The sequence below is a fragment of the Xyrauchen texanus genome, chromosome 37 (assembly GCF_025860055.1).
Source record: "Xyrauchen texanus isolate HMW12.3.18 chromosome 37, RBS_HiC_50CHRs, whole genome shotgun sequence".
Lineage (NCBI taxonomy): Eukaryota > Metazoa > Chordata > Actinopteri > Cypriniformes > Catostomidae > Xyrauchen > Xyrauchen texanus.
In genome coordinates this window covers 13,761,096-13,781,832 of record NC_068312.1, presented here as the reverse complement: position 1 = coordinate 13,781,832, position 20,737 = coordinate 13,761,096, and the positions used below count along the sequence as shown (strand labels likewise).

The following is a 20,737-nucleotide window of genomic DNA, read 5'->3' as shown; positions in this document are numbered from 1 at the left end:
CTAAAACAAACAGAGGACGTTTTTGAAGCACTTTTAAAAAGCTTGAATGTCCAGTATTTGTCGCTGCATTTTAGGCTGGGATAGATGCTGGGATTGTAGTTTTAACAATGAAAAAGTTACACACTTCTTCAAATTCAGGAGTCATAAATTGACGTTCTGTGCGCACAAAACACAGGGTCACACCAGAAACTGTGAAAGAAACTTGCAGCTGCAAACATGAAACATGGAGGGCATATGTCAACAGTTTAAGCAATTTGCTCACATGTTAAATATTTTTAAAGATTATGATATACTGCAAGTCATATTAGTGAGCAGGAATTTTAATAAACCACTGTTGACAGACATGCCGTGTTGTGTTTCTGATAGATAATCAGCTGATTTCCAACAGCACGCTGTTAGTCTGTAGACTGTAATAAATGTGTTCTCCTGAGACCGCAGGGCTGGTGGGAGAAACTACAATGAAGAGAGACGGATTTGTCTCAGAATTTTTGAATGAGTCAAAACATGCAACTCTTTCACTGTGATTTTCCTGCAAAACACGGAGAAGAATGACACATCTCAGATGCACTTTTAATTCTTACGTGATTGAGAAACAGTTACAGTATTTAGTTTGGTCATGCACACCTACTGTATTCATATTCTAGGTAAATACATCCATCACTTCCTGAGTTAACTTGTTAGCAGTATGCAGGGTGGTCACTCCTGTAAATAACCCCACTCTGCGTGAATAGAACAATATTAAGAACTGGGGGTGGGGGGGTATATAACCATATTTATCTTCGGTGTGTATGTGGCTTGTTTGATCATTCATTGAGAAAGTAACTACTATACACGAATGCTGGCAGAGCATGTGAGAGGATGAGAGACAGTGTGTGCGCTTATGTGTGTGTGACAGAGAGAAAAAGAGTGAGTTTGCAGAAACGGCAATCATTTCAACAACCTTAGCGCCCTCATGTGGTCAACTTTAGACTATCCCTGCAACTCCACAGCTGTTACCTCCTGTACAGTGACAGACAGGGGGGCAGGTCTCTAAATAGGCAATAGGAGGTAAAATAATTAATCACTAGCCAAGTACTTTAATATCCAAAGGGGATTTGGTACCATAAGTCAGAGCACCGGTTTTATGATGAATGGCTGATTGCTGCTCTCACGTGATAGTGATAAATGGGGGGAAACCAAGTATTTAGGACAGCTGAGGTTAAAAAAAATAAATCTATACAAATTTAAGAGGTAAGGTATGACTATTTGGGAATATCACAGATTAGAGGATTTAGAATTATTTGGCATTTGCATTTAAAGACTAGATTTACAATTTCTTCAGAATTTGTGAGTGGTATTGCCTGTGTAGGACTTGCTGCCTCAATGCTAGAGTGTTCTGGATGATTGCCAGTGCAAAAGAGCGCACCACCAAGTCTGTTTGATATTCTGGTCCCCATGTTCAATGTAAATCTTTGGGATTAGGGCTGGGGTGTGTTCAAGTTCCAAACCACAAGAATGAGCAATAGTAATAATGAAGCTTCCCTCAGCAAGCACCACTAATAAAAAGGTGCTGAAAGATGGATAAATGATGAGTGGTCAAATGTCTAACGTTGAACGATTTCATATTGACAAATTCCAACTCCGATTATCAGCATGTTCAGAAATCATCTGTTATTTTAGAGCGCAACACTCTGGAGACAGAGGTAAAAAATCCCTTTTGTTTTTCCATAGGGGAATTGATTATCAATTTTATTGTAATTATTTTTAAACTTATAAACCTTTAAAGATGGATCTTCCGTGAGCTTCAAGGTTGTTAATTAATGGTATATTCTGCTGAAGCCATGAGTCAGCGTTATTTAAACCATTGTGTTATTTCAAATTGTGTTTAATAGACGAATTCCTGGTGAAAAACTTCACTACTCATGATGCAGAGGGGTAAAATCCACCAAATCAGAGAATTGTGGCAAGCAAACCACAGCAAGAGAGCCCAGCAATGTCCACCCACTGGCCAAATGAATAAGAAACATACTTCTGGAAGCAAAGCGGCTGAAAAAGTGGGCGGACACTGCTTCACTTCCTCTGTTGCGCTGAACGAACAGAATTGTGGGTATAAGTTTCTGTGCAATAGCTGTGAAACAGCCAAATCAATACTAAGGATCCAATTGGCACTGTTTCGCGGCCGGCCCACTTGGAAAAGTCCTGGTTCTCCCTATGGCCAGTCCGCCCCTGCCCTGAGCAATATTTCACCATCCGTACCTTTAATTGATCTGTAAACGTTAATCGAATTGTGCCAGTGAAAGTCAGCACCAAAAGGACAAGATGCCCAGATCTTCAAAAAAAAAATAAAAATAATCTATTATCTAGAAAGAAGAGTATTAGCCGGTTAATAAATGCCGGTCAGCATGTTTGAATATAATTCCTCAGTTTAAGCCAGTCCCAAAACTACCAGTGTTTTTAACACTTATTATTCTCTAGTTTATTCCCTCATTACATTTACATTTCTTTGACTACATACTTATACATGTCCCTCTGAGCACGCTCTCTCGCACTCACTCATCATGCACTTTCAAATACTTTTTTCTCTCCTTAAAATTGCCAGTTTGTATCATTCATCATCATATAATTCTCACGAAGATTACTGCAATCTCTCTGTCTCTCCCTCCAGGTATCTCCTAATTGAGAGCTCACAGTCTGGCCTTGTTAAGACTGCACACTGGATTCCCTTTAGGCTGTGCGGTCCACTGAGAGGACAAATCTAAGCAGCACATGTTCATGAGAGATGGGGATTTGCACACCTGACATGCAGTACAGAGCAAATCTCTGGTACCCTGGAGAGAATGTGTTTTTAAAGACAGTCTCCTGTAGAACTAAATGCATCTCAAATGGCCCTTAAATGTGCTCCTGTAGGCCTGTGACAATTAGAAAAACATTGCTAAGGAAGTTTGTCACCTAATTTAGGTTTATGTTGCAATGCAAACAGCCATTTAGGGAATGATTTGCCCAAATATGTCATATGGACTAATTTCATGGTAATTTTATGATCCTTTTTAGCAGACCCTGGTCACTGAATGCTTTCATTGAATAGAAACCAGTGGGAAGCTCTTCAAACCATCTCCTTTTGTGTTCCCTAAGTCAATGAAGAGAGAATTAAATTTTTTGGCAGATCTAATTCTGAAAGGATCAGCCATGTAATTATTTAGTTGTACAGCATAACACAGCAAACAAAATGTAGCTTAAATGTTTTTCATTTGTCATCTATTTAAAGCCAAATGCTTTTCTCATTCTCTGGACAAGATTAAAGAGGATCCACATCTCCTTTGATTGCTAATTCACCAACAATAAGTTACAAGTCACTGGGTTTGTGCTTATTCATTCATTACAGAGGAAGTTTTAGCCTATATATTTTGATAACCTGACTGGTCAAATTCTTCCAATGATTCATCAAAATATATATTTTATTATATAATATAACAGCACAGCCCTCACACTCAAAAGTCTTAATTAACACTAGGCAATTTGTTCAGAGAATTAGGTCTCTTTCAGTTCCCCAATCTCGTTTTGCTCTTCCTCTGTCCTTACCATGTGACTCTGCCACTCATTCTAGAAAACTCAATTAAGTGTACATGTGCTTTTGACAGTCAGACTACCGTGATAGTCTGTCTAAAGTACACACGTGTATATGCACTGTCATGGTCATAGAGCAACAAGTGACTGCATTGTCAGCGTTGAACAGATTGACCAGGAGTTTTTGGATTAGTCACTGTGAAACCGTCTTGAGGGGGTTTTTAGGGGATTTAATTCAAGGCAGAGGTACATCAGTTCAGACACATTAACCTAGTAGTAGCGCCTGCATGCGCGCACACACACACACGTGAAAGTGGGCACAGGGTGCTAATCTGTGATTAGTGTGGATAATGGTTTTGAAGGTAATACCCTGGTTTTCAAAGGTTTTCTCTAGCTGCTGTGTGCCAGCGACCCAAGAATGTCTTGTAACACACTGTACTCAGTGCAGCTTTGCTGTACACACAAACATCACCTGGTATAACCTCCAATATTAAAAATGAATTAAGCCTTGAAAGACATTTATAGGGGCCATATTATACATGTCTGTATTTCATTTTTTCCTTGAACTTCAATTTTATTCAAGATTCCAGACCGTTTTGTTTTTTTATTATTTTTGGTTTTAACACCAATTAATAAATAAGCAGATGCAAACTCATTTCCTGTTGACCATTTAATTTTCTATTTAAAAAGGAATAAGGAAAAGGAATAAGGAAGTGAGTGACACTGAAACGCCCCTTTCATCTGATTGGTCAACATGCCCAGTCATCAGTAACCTACAGCCTCAATCCCATCAGCAATAATTAGAGTTGGGATTGCTCAGCAAATTTGTCTCAATTTTCATTAAATATTGTCCCGAACCACCACTAACAGTAAACTATGCATGCCATATGTATCAGAATATTGCTGCTTGGCACATCATCGTGTTGTTGTAAGGTGTTGCCTTTTAAACAGAAAATGAGTTTGTATCTGCTTATTCTATTCATCAGTTACAAAAAAAGTGGCTTGTTTTTTGATAGAGTTTTTTTTTTTTAATGGAGAAATCATCTTAATTTCTTTTTGTTTACTGCTCATCTGTCTTGCCTCAATCTTTTAGAACACAAAATAGCTCTGCAAATGGATGCATTTTAATGGTCAAATTTTTTTAAAGTCTTAAATACTTTATTACAATTTATTCCGCAGCAAATGCAACTTACATGGACCATTTCCAGCACAAAATAGTCATAATTTAGTTTTTCCCTGGCCATTTCCAGGGAAAATTGACAAAAGCAGCCAGTTTAATTCTTTTTAAAGAGCGGTGACCTGTTGGTTAGTTCTCCACACATTTCCAACTTTTTCCTGGGGTTCTTAAATGGGGAAACGAATGTGGGTGCAACTTCCGCCAGAAGTCGTTCTATAGCATTCACCAGCTCAGGCTGCAGCCATTTTAGACCCTTTTTACAGCTGGTAAGAGGACGCGTTTCAGACGATCCGCTCGCAAGTGGTCAGCACTAAATATGGTTGATAAAGTGGTGCAAAACGTGTTGTGATTAGATCACAGAAAACGCATGTGGTCAGCGTCCCAGATGGCAGCAAAGCACCACCTCTCACTTATCAATCACCTGCCAAGCAATAGCTTAAACTTACAAGTTTAAAAGAAAATTACCCAAACGATCGGACAACTTGAAAATATCGGTCTAATATCAACATGTAGTGTGACAAGATGACAAGCACACATATCTGAGGCTGAACAAACACAGGTACTCCACTAAAAGAACCAATAATTTAGCTTGAAATGTTGCCTTTGTTCTTCGATTCTTAGATTCATAGTTTTGTTTGTGCTTTCTTTGTCTTTATGACTTTTTTCCAGTTTATTATCGTTCAGTATCACACTGACATAGTGATTGATGAATGTTAATCATGAAATCAGACACCCTCTTCTCAAATCCCAACACTGCAAAAAAAAGAATGAATGGACGTATGCCGTAACAACAACCATGTTTACTTGATAACTGAAGTAACCATATTTCATAGCAATGCTTCTTATATGGGACATGCAAGTTCCATTTATGTTCTCAGCCCAATCACCCATTAAATCCGGTCTCTTCTGAACTAATTATTTAATAAAAATGGTAAAAGTCTCCAAACAATAACAAAAAACAGTTTTTGCTAGTGTACCTTGTAAATGATCCCTGTAATGAGTAGCAAGTCAAAATGATGAATACCATGTTGATGTATAAATGTGGGCATTTACATGTAAATGAGCACATTATACAGTGACGATTTCTGTAAGACCTGAATTGGCAGATTAGTTTCCAAATATGGTGGACAACTGACTGTTGTGAAGGAGTATTTTTAATTTAAAGAGCAAGAAACATTCTGTTTTCCGTATGTCCACTTGTCCAAAATTGTATGGAAATGTGTGGCTTTTAAATATTTTGATTCCTAATAGTGGCTCACATTGTAGTTTAAGTACTATTGGGAAAACGGATGAGGACAGTGAACAGAGAAGTCAAAAAAGGACAATAATACATATAATAATTGAACTCCTTATTAATAAAGCAATTCAATGTTTTGTAGGGCAATTTAGAAGTGATTTGAGCTGATTGGCACAGAGATCACGGTGCTCTTACCGGGTGAGAGTCTGTGGAGTTGAGATCGGTTCCAGGAAGTCTCAGATGAAGACTCTGGAGATAATATGTGGTCTGCATCTGGAAGTCAAGAAAACAGCACAACACATAAACATAGGCTGGCTATGCTCAAATGTATTTTAATGGTAATGAGCAGAGTGCTATGATCCATTTAGCACATTTAACACCATGCCAGAATATTGTTATTGATTAATAATTGAAATAAAGCAGTGAACAAAAACAGTAGCAATAGCCTTTAAATGGCAGTTTGGTGCACCAAACTGTTTATGCACAAATTCATTATGAATTTTTTTATTGAAGTTAGACATGTCCTTTACTCTAACCTTAATTCAGGCCCTGAGGACTAACAATGCTGGGTAACCATTCTAATAGTTGGCAAGCATCTCAGCAGACAAAACATATGGTATGACAGGGCCTAAAAAGATGTGACCTTTTCCCAGTAATTGGAGGAAGAGAAGCTCGTTTCTGCTTGTGATGGGCTACGACAACAATCCTTATCACGACAAGAGCCAAACCAATTTTACATTCCTATAAAAGCAGAATTCACTGCAGGAATTTTCTTAATGCCTCCATGCAGTGGAATTTAAAATATATCAGAGACTATTTAGCATAGACGGGCCACTTCTATGAAAATTAATGGGAGAAATTGAAATGCCCAAACAAGCTCTAGTGCCCAACGGATGTAGAAAGGAAGTCCTGCCTTACAGGTAAAAGAGACAATCACCTTTTAGACACAGACATCACCTGTCAATTAACTCGAGAATGTGCACACACATTAGCAAAAAAAGCTGGGACAATTTAGTAATAATAATCTGGAGATAAAGCAGCACGATTTTTGATACCAGCGTTGTCAGATTTTACTGATAATTTGAAATATGTTCTTCGATTGTAATCTTGACAAACAGTCAAGTAGATAGGAGCTGCACTGGTAAGACTGGAAAAAGCCTCCCGAGAGTGCTCCAAAGATGGATGACAGTGGACTGATTTGATAGAAAGAATTTGACCATGTACACACAGAATGTTTTAAAACGATACCATTGGCCTGATCTTTAGAATTCATGGCCTGGATATGGATTATGGTGACTGGTCGACCTGATAAATTTGGGAAAGTCCTGATTTATGAGCCATCTCTAAAGTCCCGATGGAGTTACAGTAGAGACTGCATTTGTCCTGATAATTAGTCTTTAGTAAAGCTTCAGACTTTGGTTTGATTTTTGTAAATAAATGTCAGGCGAACAATGCAATTATTGTTGCAGGATTTTATATATAATTAGTATAAGAATCTTGGCCACATTCGACCACCAAAATAACGTAGGGAAATAAAAGCAAGATAAATGAGTCTTGAGCGGATTAGAAATCTGATTAAAATTCTGCACCATTCAATATGTGATACAACAGGCTTGTTGTATCTGCTAATAATTTATATTCAGGGAATTTAGCTCAATAAAGGGAATTAGCGATTGATTTGGGGAATATTAAAAGAATCAATGTTTACATCCGATCAAAGTCTCCGGCCAGCGATGAGTTGATCTGAACATAAGATTTATTCTTCCAGTATACTACTTTCATGGCCATTGAAAATAATATCACAAATAGATTTATGAGCATTTAGATTAGGATCGACAGATCTCAAGGGACCGATAGAATTTAATCAAATACACCGTCAACTTCTCTTTGAATATAAACAAGACTTTATTAAATAATCTACACATACAACTAAACTTAACACATAGACAAACAAACATAAACGCAGGTTAGAAAGTGAGCTTTGACAGAAAATGTATGGAAAATTATCTGTAACAGAAAACATGAACTTTATAGAATCTATAGACCTTGCCTTGAACAATCTCTGAGAACTTAATTTAGTATGCCGTGATTTGAGATCGGGTTACTCAAATTATATTAAAGAAAGCACCAGATTTCAGCTAAAATATGGAGGGCTGCAATTATGTTGCATGCGTTGTTTGGCATGTGGAGTTCTTTGAAGTCCTTTGGATTGGTTCAGTTCCAGGATGCATTTGTTTGGTTCAATAGATGGGTAATGGAATGACCAGGCAGAGCCCCGGAGGCATGGATTCCCTCAAGGCAGAACTCTGGTCTTCCCAGGAGAGAGGTCAAAATGTGTGAAGGCCGTAGAGCAAAGAAGAGAGAAAGAGGGGTTGTCCAGGCTGGTCTTTTAACCCATTCAGTTTGTCCACACCCCAAAGGGGCTCCAAGCCAATAAGAGGCAACTTTAAGTGGGCCTGTGGTCAAAGTGTCCTCCCCTAAATATAATGAATTAACTTTGTTCTAAAGTTTGTCAGTTTCCCACTCAAAAAAGTGAACATTTTAATCAAGAAACGAATTTCATAAGAATCGTATGACTGAAAATGACCCGAATATACTTCAGACCATAATTCTGGAATTTAAGAAACGATCAATTACATACCAAACACTTGTACTAATTAAATTACAGTTATAATGCATAATAAAACGTTCTACTATTTAGGTTTTTAGTTTCAACATGGATAATATATTACATGTAATGAGAAACATACTTGTTAGGGTTATCATCTGCATAAAATTAGTCAATATGCATACGTCCATTTTTGGTCAAATCCTACACATGGCTGTATATTTGGATAGTAGTGAAATAAGAAAAGTCTAAAGTCCATGTCAATTGTTCATGACTTAAAGATGGTAAGCCAGAATCATGCCTCGTGATTTAGTGTAATCATTTTAAATGTAGAGAGTTGGTTATATTGAAGAACACCGGAATGTCTTTGTTCTGAAATTTCCCTGGCAACCATGGGGAAATTTCTTCAGCAAATAGTCTTGTCAGTCTTATCTGGGGGTTTTGTTGTACTTTTCCCTGATTCACCTCTGTTCTTCAGGCAGTTGACATTTGCCAAATACGGGAAACTCAGGATTGCTGGCATCAGTCCGAATCTCTTTATAGCTCAGGAGGAAGTCAGAGTAGATTCTGTATTTTAGTCATTCAGTGTAGAATTGTTCAATTTCTCATCTGCCTCCAAGGCAATACATTAGCTTAAGTAACAATAATGGGTGCATTTTTTAAACATCAATATCGAAGTCCTTTTTTTACTATAAATTCTCCTCCCTGCCTAGTAGGTGGTGATATGCACAAAGAATGTGAATTGACAAAAACAAAATAAGAACTCTTAGGAGAGAAGAGTGCTTAGAAAAGGTGGAATTTTATAGAAAAAATAAATAAAAAGAGCACTTCAATATTGATCTGTTTCTCACCCAGACCTATCATATCGCTTCTGAAGATATGGATTTAACTAGTTTTATGGATTCCTTTTTTTCTGCCTTTGTGCTTTTTGCGCTTCAAAGCTTTGGATCCTGTCGACTTGCTTTGTACGTACCCACAGAGCTGAAATATTCTTCTAAAAATCTTTGTGTTCAGCAGAAAAATGTAATGCACAGCTGGGATGGCAGGAGGGTGATTAAATGATGAGAGAATTTATATCACTTTAACGTAATCCCACTAGGCTGAAATCGAACTCAGATTGCACCATCACATGCACTACACACCAGGCCATGTCTCGGGCCAGTCTCGATTTTTAATCATGGTCTTTTGGTCACCCAAAGATGGATTAAGCAGCTTTGTGATGATTATATTAATTTTAAACCTTTATCATTTATTTGAACAGAACTGTGACCATCTAACGATGACAATCAAAACGTGTTTAAGGGGAAGTTTAGTGCCAGGCCAGCTTTTGATTTGGGGACACTGCTTTAATAGTAGGGATGCCACAGACTGCTTGTCTTTTCTTTAAGAATTCCCTTGCACAAGGTACACATAAAGTCCTTCCTTTTCTTCAAAACACCTTGAGACTAAGGTAAAAAACACATTACGTATACAATCACCACAGTTTTGATGCAATATATCTGACATAGATCTGATAGATGTGGGAGGAATTTCACTTGCAAAATTATTACCTGGAAATACACAGTCCAGTATGGAATGAGGGCCAGGAAAACAGGAAGTATTTTAATCAGAGATTTCACCTCCTCCACCTTCTCCTCTGGAAATCGCCCACCATATGTCACCTTGGCGCCATCCAGCAAAGTTGGCTTTGGTCTGGTGGGGAAATGTATTGTAAAGGGTTTTAATGCATTCTTCAACCTTTACAACAACAACAAATTAATAATTGAATCTTTACAAAAGTGGCATAATATAAAAAATTAAAAAAAAAATAGAAAATTATGGGATCCTCAAAAATAAACTTCTGTCATAATTTACTCACCATCAAGTGGTTCCAAACCCATATGACTTAACACAAAAGTAGTGAAGTCTGACACTTTCATTGCTGCTTCCTTCTATAATGATAGTGACTGAGGCTGTCATTCTGCCAAACATCTCCTTCGGTGTTCCATGGAAGAAAGTTGTAGGGGTTTGGGACGACATGAAGGTGAATAAATATAATGCAAGAATTTTCATTTTTGGGTAAATTACCCCTTTACAAAGTCTGATTACCTCGGTGTTGTAGAAAGCAAGCATTAAAGGAGTAAGGGAGTGAAAAAGTGAAAGGCTTTGGCCAAGTTAAAAAAATGAATTATATTTTTTGTAAAATGAATTTTCTGCCTAGATGTAGAGAGGGCATGGCACTTGACAGTAACTTATGCCATGGAGACACAATGAATAGTGCACGGCAGCCAGGAGTATAATTATCAGGAGAGGTGGATCAAAGAGAGAGATGTAAAATGAGGGATAAAAATCACAGACTAATAGAGCCATCTCAAACAAGAGTGGAGGTTCCCACACAGGAATAGCATACATTTACAACATGCTCATGACCATTTTAAACAGCATGGATACAGTAGTGACTAATATGCATTTAATTTAAATATAAGGTCCATTTCAAATCATGTTTAAAGTCAACATTAGACAGCATCTAAAACCAGAAAATCAACAGAAATGAATCAGGAATTGATCAGATCATGAAATGTCTCCAATGCTGCCTTCAAATCATGTTGGAATGATCATATATACGTAATGAAGGCACATGAACAGCACCGAAATGTCACAATTAAGGTACCAGTGGAAAGTTCAGGACTTTCTTTGAGCCCCGACTTTGAGCTTGGGGATGTGTCAATTTAAGAGTCATGGTAGCAAACTGATATTTGTCAATTTTATTCAATTTTTTTTTGTAATGTTTTGAATGAGTGCTGAGCGTACGCACCTTTGTACGCATTAAGCTGGTTTATCTAATTTAGCTTGTGCAACAAAGCATTTATCATCATTTTCTGAGGCAGTACAAGAATAATAAAATATATAAAACTTCAAATAAACCTTGTGCACATCCCTGTAATTTTGCTGCACTAGTTTGCTTCAAATACATTATCGAGAAGTAAATAAGGTAAATATGAAATTGCCACATACATTAAGTTTAGTGTACCAGTACGCTCACCACACACCAGCTATTGGTAGAGAGTAAAGTGGTGGAGCAAATGGATGGGGATTATAACAAGGCAATGAATGATAAGGGCCAATATGGGACTCCGACCCGGACACCAGGGACACCTCTACACTTTGAGAAATGCCCTGGGATTGTTATTGACCACAGAGCACCAGGAAATTAGTCGGTGAAGGTGAGCACAAACTAGCCTCAATAACTCCTCTTCTAGTAGCAACCTGAAGGCAAAAGTATAATTCGCACACAGTATTCGTGACTCAAATTTCGTTACCAACACATTCCAAAACAGTCAAAGTGCCAATGCATCAAAAGTGTTTGTATTAACTCATGGTCAAGAGTACAGGTGCATCTCATAATATTTGAATATCGTGGCAAAGTTTTTTTTCTATAATTTAATTCAAAAAGTGGAACTTTCATATATTCTAGATTCATTACACATAGTGAAATATTTCAAGCCTTTGTTGTAATCTTAATGATTATTGCTTACAGCTCATGGAAATCAAAACCCAGCATCTCAGTATATTAGAATAATACAGAAATGTCAACCTTCTGAAAAGTATGTTAATTTATGCACTCAATACTCAGTCGGGGCTCCTTTTGCACAAATTACTGCAATAATTATTCCGCAGTGGTCCAAAGTACATTTTGGACCACTGAGGAATGTTTCAGATGAAAGTACATTTTGCATTTCATTTGGAAATCAAGATCCCAGAGTCTGGAGCAAGAGTGGAGAGGCACAGAATCCAAGTAGCTTGAAGTCCAGTGTGAAGTTTCCACAGTCAGTGATGATTTCAGCTGCCATGTCATCTGCTGATGTTGGTCCACTGTGTTTTCTCAAGTCGAGAGTCAATGCAGCCATCTACCAGGAGATTTTAGAGCACTTCATGCTTCCATCTGCAGAGCTTTATGGAGATGCTGATTTCCTTTTCGCAGTACTTGGCACCTGCCCACAGTGCCAAAACTACTAGTGACTGGTTTGCCGACCATTGTATTACTGTGCCAACTCATCTGACCTGAACCCAATAGAGAATCTATGGTGTATTGTCACGAGGAAAATGAGAGACACCAGACCCAACAATACAGATGCATAAATTAACATACTTTTCAGAAGGTCGACATTTCTGTATTAGAAATTCTTTATTCTAATATACAGAGATACTGGATTTTTGCTATAAGCCATAATAAAGATTACACACAAAAAAAAGGCTCGAAATATTTCACTTTATGTGTAATGAATCTAGAATATATGAAAGCTCCAAATTTTTTTATTAAATTACGAAGAAAAAAATAAATAAATTTCAACGATATTCTAATTTTTTTTAGATGCACCTGTATAGTTTGAAAGGCAACACAGTTATCTGCAATGTAGAAAAACTAAGGACACCCGGGCCATTAGTTTTCCCCAGGAGGTCTCCAATCCAGGTACGGACCAGGCTCAACCCTTCAAAAATAACCCTCTGTTACTTGCACAGATGAATCATTCACAATAAGACCAGGAATGTGTATGAAGTATATTTTGTTTTTATATTGACTTTAAAGTACTTCCTCTGAAGTTCATCTGAAGTAGATCACCGTAAATCTAGCCCTCACCTGAGCAAACTGGGTTCTTTTGGCCCACGTCTGCAGAGGGCCGAGCCCAGGATCCGGAACATGTCACTGAAGGCACTGCCGTCTGCAGGCTTGGTGATAAAAACCATGCAGCCCAGACAAAAAACAATAAAAGACACTCCAAGGCAGACAGCAGGGATGATGTAGCCAATTGAAAAGCTAATGTTCTGCTGAATGTAGGCTACTCCACCCAGCGAGAAGATAGCTCCCAGATTAATGCACCAGTAGAACCAGTTAAAGAACCGCCGTGTTGCCTCTGGACCTCGATCTTTCACCTGTAATGACATTTTCATACCACAAATATTGTCATAAAGAGTAACAACAGTATTGACTTCTTTGTAACGTTATAGAGTTGTGATATTGTGATATCAAAAGAACAAACAACATTAATATTTTCTATACAGCTGTCAGCCTCCGTCTTCCCCACAGGGAACAGGGGGGCCACATACCCAACAATGTGGGGCAAATTATCAAAGTATTACAATTAATATTGTAAGGAAATTTCCTGTTTGTGCCACCCTTCCACCACAAGTTGAAATTAAATCTATGTCCCTCCATTCGCTAATGCTCAGATGGCACAGCCAGTCAGTTTATACCCCTTCACGGAGTCTAAAAATCACATGACGAACATATGACGATTCAGCAAGTCAACGAAATCAACACTGGCTTAACCAAAGTCATCCCCATTTCAAGACGGTTTGAAATGGAACCCTATGTTTTTGTTTATATATACATTTAACAAAGGCGTCTTTTAGATGTATAACAATCAGAACAGATTATGAATATTCCAGGAATACCAGGTAACATCCATCAAGAAAATCTGTCAAGCAGAGAGAGAAGTTAATGAACACAGATGTCAGTTTTACTTCCTTAGTTAAAGTTTCTGTTTCACATAGTATGTTATATTTAATTCAACTGAAGCACAGTAAAGCATCATCTTGCTCATCATCATGTGGGCCTGCTAATGAGTCATTTAGCTGTGTAGTCTTTAAGCTGATGCTTCACTTACAGCTGACTTATTACAGGGAGAGTCCCTCTAGACTGGGGTTAAGTGTCTAAAGTGTTTTGAATCTACTGTACAGGGCTACTGTACAGTTTCATGATACAGAAAGATGTAAATGATTGGTAGAGCAAGGCTACTGATTTAAATGGATTGTTTCTTTCATGGTATAATGCTTTTTGCGCTGTAATTAGTGTATTATGTAAGTGCCGTTTAGTTGTGCTTGATCTACACTGTATCACTGCATTTATAGACATGATTCTTTCCCGACAGTCACTAAAATGAATTTACCTTGCAGATAACAATTTAGCTACAACTTAAAAATCTCAGCTTCTTTTAAAATATTAAAAACAGAATCGAAAAAACAGACCTTGGGAATGACCATGCAAGCCAAAATATTTCGATCTTGTGACACCGGCCATTTTACTGCCCACAGGTCCGAATCTGACACAAAACACTTCAGAAATTTTAGGTATGTTCCTTGTCATTTAATAACAGAACTGAAAGCACTCGAGGTGTGACCAAATTTAAGGAAGTCTCACAATAACACTTTTTGTTACTTTTGCCATGGAGCCACAACAGCAAGCCTAACTTTTTAATAAGTTAATAAAGTAATTGAAAGCCTATGCATTTCTAAATCATCCCAATTTGTTGGTGCTTTCATTGGATGTTCGGTAAATTGTTTAGATATGAAATTCTGAACCATGGCATTGATTTTAGTTAAAATTAGGGCTGAAACAATTAGTCAACCTTATTGGCAATGTCGACAATAAAAAATTGTGGACAAAAATTTACATTTTCGAAGAGTCGTTTGATGTTATTTAACGTAAAATTAGATCATATGAAACTAATGATGGCATGTGAGAGCAGCACTGCAGCTTGCTACTGATTGAGGAGGAAGAAGACACTGCTCAAAGTCCAGATGCACTATAAACTTTCCAAACAGCTTTGGGTGATGTAGATCTCAAAGTATGAGGAAATTATACAAAAATACCAAATAAGTTAATACAGAAGCACTCTCATTGTGGAATAAGCAGAGCCAGAGCTGCTACTCCGCTAAAGTAAAACTTGCGAATCGAGTGTCTAACACGTTACATCTTTAATTCAGTTATATTTAATATAATGTGTTATAGCTTTATTAAAAGTTTAAATAATATGGAAGTAGATCATGTAAATAACTACAAACTTGCAGCTTGATTATAATAAGATTATTTAACAAGAGTATTTTCAAGCATTCACAGTATGCTTTTACTATTGGAAATGGACATGACAATAAGTAAATTGAATCTTAATTTGCTTTTCATCATTTATTCACCCTCATGCCATCCCAGATGAGTATGACTTTCTTCTGCAGAACAAAAACAAAGATTATTAGAAGAATATTTCAACACTGAAGGTCCATACAATGCAAATCAACAAGGTCCAAAACTTTGAAGCTAAAAAAAAAAGCACATAAAGGCAGCATAAATGTATCCATACGACTTCAGTGGTTAAATCAATGTCTTCAGAAGCGCTATGATAGGTGTGGGTGAGAAACAGATTGATATTTAATTCCATTTTTACAATAAATTCTCCTCCATATGCACAAAGAATTTGAATTGGCAAAAACAAAAACTCTTCGAAGATTAGAGTACAAAGGAGGACTGTTTACAGTTTAAAAAAAATTGACAAATAAATCTCTTTCTCACTTCGGTAGACATCGATTAAACCACTGTAGTCATATGGATTATTTATGTGCCTTTATGTGCTTTTTGAGCTTTAAAGTTTCAGACCCTGTTGACTTGCATTATTTGGACCAATAGAATGAAGATATTCTTCTAATAATCTTCGTTTGTTTTCAGCAGAAGAAAGTCATAAACATCTGGGATGGCATGAGGGCGAGTAAATTATGAGAGAATTCTATTTTTAGCTGAACTACTCCTTTCAATACACAAGTAGTAACACTATTCACAATTAGCATTCTGCACACACTCTGATATTAAAAATCCAGTTCAGTCTGTTTGTAAAATGTTTAAAATATCAGTAGATTTAATAAGAAAAATAAGTAGCCCAAAAATCTAAGATTTTTTTTAATCTTTGAAATTACAAAAGTAGTGACTAATCCTAACTACAGGCAGCAGCAGCTAGTGTTAACCTGAAGTGTCCAAACTGATTTTATTGAACCAACACCAGCTATCATGTCAAAGGTCTTAATATAATTTAGTGTTTCATAAGAGCCAGACACCGTAGAGAAATATATTGCTTTGAGAAGCAATCTGAAGTTGGGCCCCTGAGATTTGACTCAACCTACCAAAAGTTTAGACAAGCCTCCAGTTGTATTTGTGGTGAACTTCGTTTATTACCTGATCAGCCCCAAATGGAGTAATGTTTGATTTCACGGCTCCCACCCCAAGCGCTACCAGCACCAGACCACTGTAGATTGCCGGCCCACAGTAGGACTTCCGATTGGTGCAGGTCACATTGGTGGGCACGGTCCCGTTTTCAGGAAAACAATCTGCTGGTAGTACAGGGAATGCCATCTCTTCTCCACACAGGTAGTTCCTGGTGTTGTCATTGGCCACAAGGGGGAAAAGCAGCATCCCTAATAAGTACAGCACTAAACTCAAGGCTATAGTCAAGAACTTGCCAAGGAACGCATCTGCCAGCCAGCCTCCAAACGGTGATATCAAATAAGTGACCCCCATGAAGACCAAGGGAGCTTGGCTGGCTAAAGTGCCCTCCCAATAGAAGGGGCTACTGTTGAGGAAGAGTACCAAGTTTGAGGTGATGCCATAGAAGGCCATCCGCTCTAAAGACTCTGCCAGCAGTATGGCAGCACATGCCAGTCTCCTGCCTTGGAACAATGACTCTGATCTGGGTGAAGTTGTGGAGTTCTCCAAAAGTGGAGTGTTTTCATTTACACCCCTGCCCGCCATAGCCTCTTATTGCTGTTTCTTGCAAGGTGATCACAAGACCAAAATCCAACCCTAAAAAAATGAAGACATCAACAAATGTAACCAATAATGCCAATATCAAGGATGGTTCACTTGAAAATGAAAATCATGTAGTCATTTACTCACCCTTAAGTTTAAAACCTGTATAACTTTATTCTATGGAAAACAAAAAATGTAAGTCAGAATGATAGCCTCAGTCATATTTCACTTTCATTGCATAAAAAAAAAAAAAAAAAAAAACAAGAAAAGTGAATGGTGACTGAGACTTAAATACTGCCCAATATCTCCTTGTGTTCTACAAAATAAATAAAAGGTCATATGGATTTGTAACAGCATTAAGGTGAGTAAATTATGACAATTTACATTTTATCACAGTTGAAGTCAGAAGTTTACATACACTATAGCCAAATAAATTTAAACTCAGTTTTTTTTATATAATTCCTGACGTTTAATCATAGAAAACATTCCCTGTGTTTGGGCAGTTAGGATCACTAATTTATTTTAAGAATAATAGTAGAGAGAAGAATTTATTTCAGCTTTTATTTCTTTCATCACATCCACTGTGGGTCAGAAGTTTACATAAACTTTGATTGTATTTGGTATAAATGCCTTTAAATTGTTCAACTTGGGTCAAAATTTTGGGTAGCCTTCCACAAGCTTCTCACAAGCTCTCACAATAAGTTGCTGGAATTTTGGCCCATTCCCATGGACAGAACTGGTGTAACGGAGTCAGGTATGTAGGAATTCTTGCTCGCACACTCTTTTTCAGTTCTGCCCACAAATTAGCATTGAGGTCAGGGCTTTATGGTGGCCACTCAAATACCTTGATTTTGTTGTCCTTATGCCATTTTGTTACAACTTTGGAGGTATGCTTGAGGTCATTGTCCATTTGAAATTCCCATTTGCGACTGAGCTTTAACTTCCTGGATGATGTCTTGAGAGGTTGCTTCAATATATCCACATAATTTTCCTTCATGATACCATCTATTTTGTGAAGTGCACCAGTCCCTCCTGCAGCAAAGCACCCCCACAACATGATGCCGCCACCCCCATGCTTCTCGGTTGGGATGGTGTTCTTCGGCTTGCAAACCTCACCCTTTTTCCTCCAAACATAACGATGATCATTATGGCCAATCAGTTCAATTTTTGTTTCATCAGACCAGAGGACATTGCTCTAAAAAGTAAGATTGTTGTCCCCATGTGCACTTGCAAACTGTAGTCTGGCATTTTTATGGTGGTTTTGGAGCAGTGGCTTCTTCTTTGCTGAGCAGCCTTTCAGGTTATGTCAATATAGGACCTGTTTTACTGTGGATATAGATACTTGTCTACCCTTTTCCTCCATCATCTTCACAAGGTCCTTTGTTGCTGTTCTGGGATTTATTTGCACTTTTCACACCAAACTACATTCATCTCTAGGAGACATAATGTGTCTCCTTCCTGAGCAGTATGATGGCTGTGTGGTCAAATGGTGTTTACATTTGCGTACTATTGTTTGCACAGATGTAAGTGATACCTTCAGGCTTTTGGAAATCACTCCCAAGGCTAAACCAGATTGTGGAGGTCCACAATTTTAATCTGAGGTCTTGGCTGATTTCTTTTGGTTTTCACATGATGTCAAGCAAAGAGGCACTGAGTCTGAAGGTAGGCCTTAAAATAAATCCACTGGTACACCTGCTGTTTAGTACACCTCCTATCAGAAGCTAATTGTCATTAGCTTGACATAATTTTCTGGAATTTTCCAAGCTGCTTAAAAGGCACAGTTAACTTAGTGTATCTGCAATTCTGACCCACTGGAATTGTGATATAGTCAATTAAAAGTGAAAAATTACTTGTGTCAATGCACAAAGTAGATGTCCTAAACGACTTGACAAAACTATAATTTGCTAATATTAAATCCATGGAGTGATTATAAAATTTGTTTGAATTACTTCTACCCAAGTATACGTAAACTTCTGACTTAATCTGTAGCAGATGCCTTAATAATAGAGATTTAGAATAAAACGCCACGATTACAAAAAAAAAAAAAAAAGTTGTATGCGGTTACAGACAGGTTAATACACTTTAACCTGCCATAACAAAACAAGACCGGTGTTGTATCGAATTGTGTTCCCCGTCGGAATCGGTTTCCCCCTAACCCAGATAGGGTATGTGTTATGGTTAGGGTAGGTAGGGTTGTATAGGTTAGGTTTAGGTTTGTGTATGAGGGAACTAATTCTGATAACGAAGAAAGTTACCGTCAGATACTGTTCCCCCTATACAGATTTGCTGGGGGGGAAACAGATCCCGATGGGGAAACACCGGCCGCTGTCACAAGACACATTTAAACTTCTGGAATGTATCGTAAACAAGCTAACACCAAACTCGCAGTCAAAATAAAAAGTAAACATACCTTTCTTGTACACTAGGCAGTACTCCTAATTTAGCGGCTTACCCCGCGGCGTGTCTACTAATATAGTCAGTTTTCATTTTGTTCAAAATACTGCTTCAAATGTCCTTAAAGTCTAGAAGTTCAGCAATCGACTCAAACTGAGGTAAAACAGCCAGTCGCAACACTCACGAGCATCAGTGACGCACTTGTCAGATCTGTATGTAATCTAGATGTGTTTATCTAAGTTCCTGTGAGGCGTGTCAGGTTAGTAGTTTTTATAGAGAGAGTGTAGAGTCAAGCGTTCGGCCAGCTACAGCCAAAGAACATGGCTGATTGGATACAGGGGAAGATAGCGTTAATTCTATTGGCTAGCATTGCAGCCAATCAATTGCAGCGAATCATTTTTCGTTTAAATAAACTTCCGTGTTCCGTCTCGTAAAAAATACTAGAGTCAGAGTCGTGATACACTTTAATTCTTTATTGGCATAATTGTTACATTAACAATATTGTTAATGTATAAACTTATAAATACTTAAATTTTTAATTTAAAGTACATACATAGACAATATATTAATGTTAAGTAATGAAATTAAGGAAATTAATGTGAAAAATAAAGGTACAGGGTATAACAATACAATAAAAATAAAATAATAAATGGAAATTGTTTGTTACAAAATTTGGTTTAGAATAATAAATGCTCATCAGTGGTGGTTTGTACTGTATTAGAAATTCTGATTATTACATTTAGTCGTTTTAAAGTTGTTAAACTGTTGTCCATCCTGCTTATTGTGGATTATTCAAATGTGAACGGGTGAACTCACAAATTAACTCATTCATGTATTCCTCAGTAAAAAAATTATAATAATATATATTTTTTAAAGTTTTACTCCTGAATAAATTATTTAAAATTTTTAAAGATGTATATAAAATCACAAGCACTCACTTGAGATGAAGATTTCAGTCATATCAGTAACCTCATGAAAACTGTTTTATTCTACAGTGAGAGGGTCCCCTCTTGGGGTCTGCCATGTTTTCATCTCATTTCCATCTGAATAGTACTCATCTAAATCAAGCAACTGACTTGTTATTGAACACTTTCAGTCATGGATTACAATGAATCATGGCTGACAGTAAATATTTAATTTCTACAATGAATGTACATATTGGTAACTGAAAACTCGTGCAGCTGGGTCCAACTACAGTTTCGCCTTCCAAAAACGGTCAGAAATCTAGGG

The 20,737-nt window shown here is 37.4% G+C and overlaps 1 protein-coding gene across 2 annotated transcripts in view; it reads right to left on the bottom strand.

The window, feature by feature from the left end:
- The window catches only part of LOC127631298 (solute carrier family 15 member 4-like), a 64,113-nt gene extending 44,401 nt beyond the window's left edge, over window positions 1-19,712 (bottom strand). The window contains exons 1-6 of one of the 2 annotated variants that reach the window (XM_052109384.1): window positions 19,524-19,712; window positions 17,261-17,290; window positions 16,544-17,167; window positions 13,184-13,476; window positions 10,116-10,257; window positions 6,153-6,230 (exon numbers count right to left, since the gene is read on the bottom strand). In XM_052109384.1, coding sequence (XP_051965344.1) covers window positions 6,153-6,230; window positions 10,116-10,257; window positions 13,184-13,476; window positions 16,544-17,116 — 1,086 coding nt within the window. In that variant the 5' untranslated portion in view covers window positions 17,117-17,167; window positions 17,261-17,290; window positions 19,524-19,712. The remainder of the gene's footprint in view (window positions 1-6,152; window positions 6,231-10,115; window positions 10,258-13,183; window positions 13,477-16,543; window positions 17,168-17,260; window positions 17,291-19,523) is intronic. The other variant, XM_052109383.1, reaches the window with a different exon arrangement.
- Between the last annotated feature and the right edge of the window lie 1,025 nt (window positions 19,713-20,737).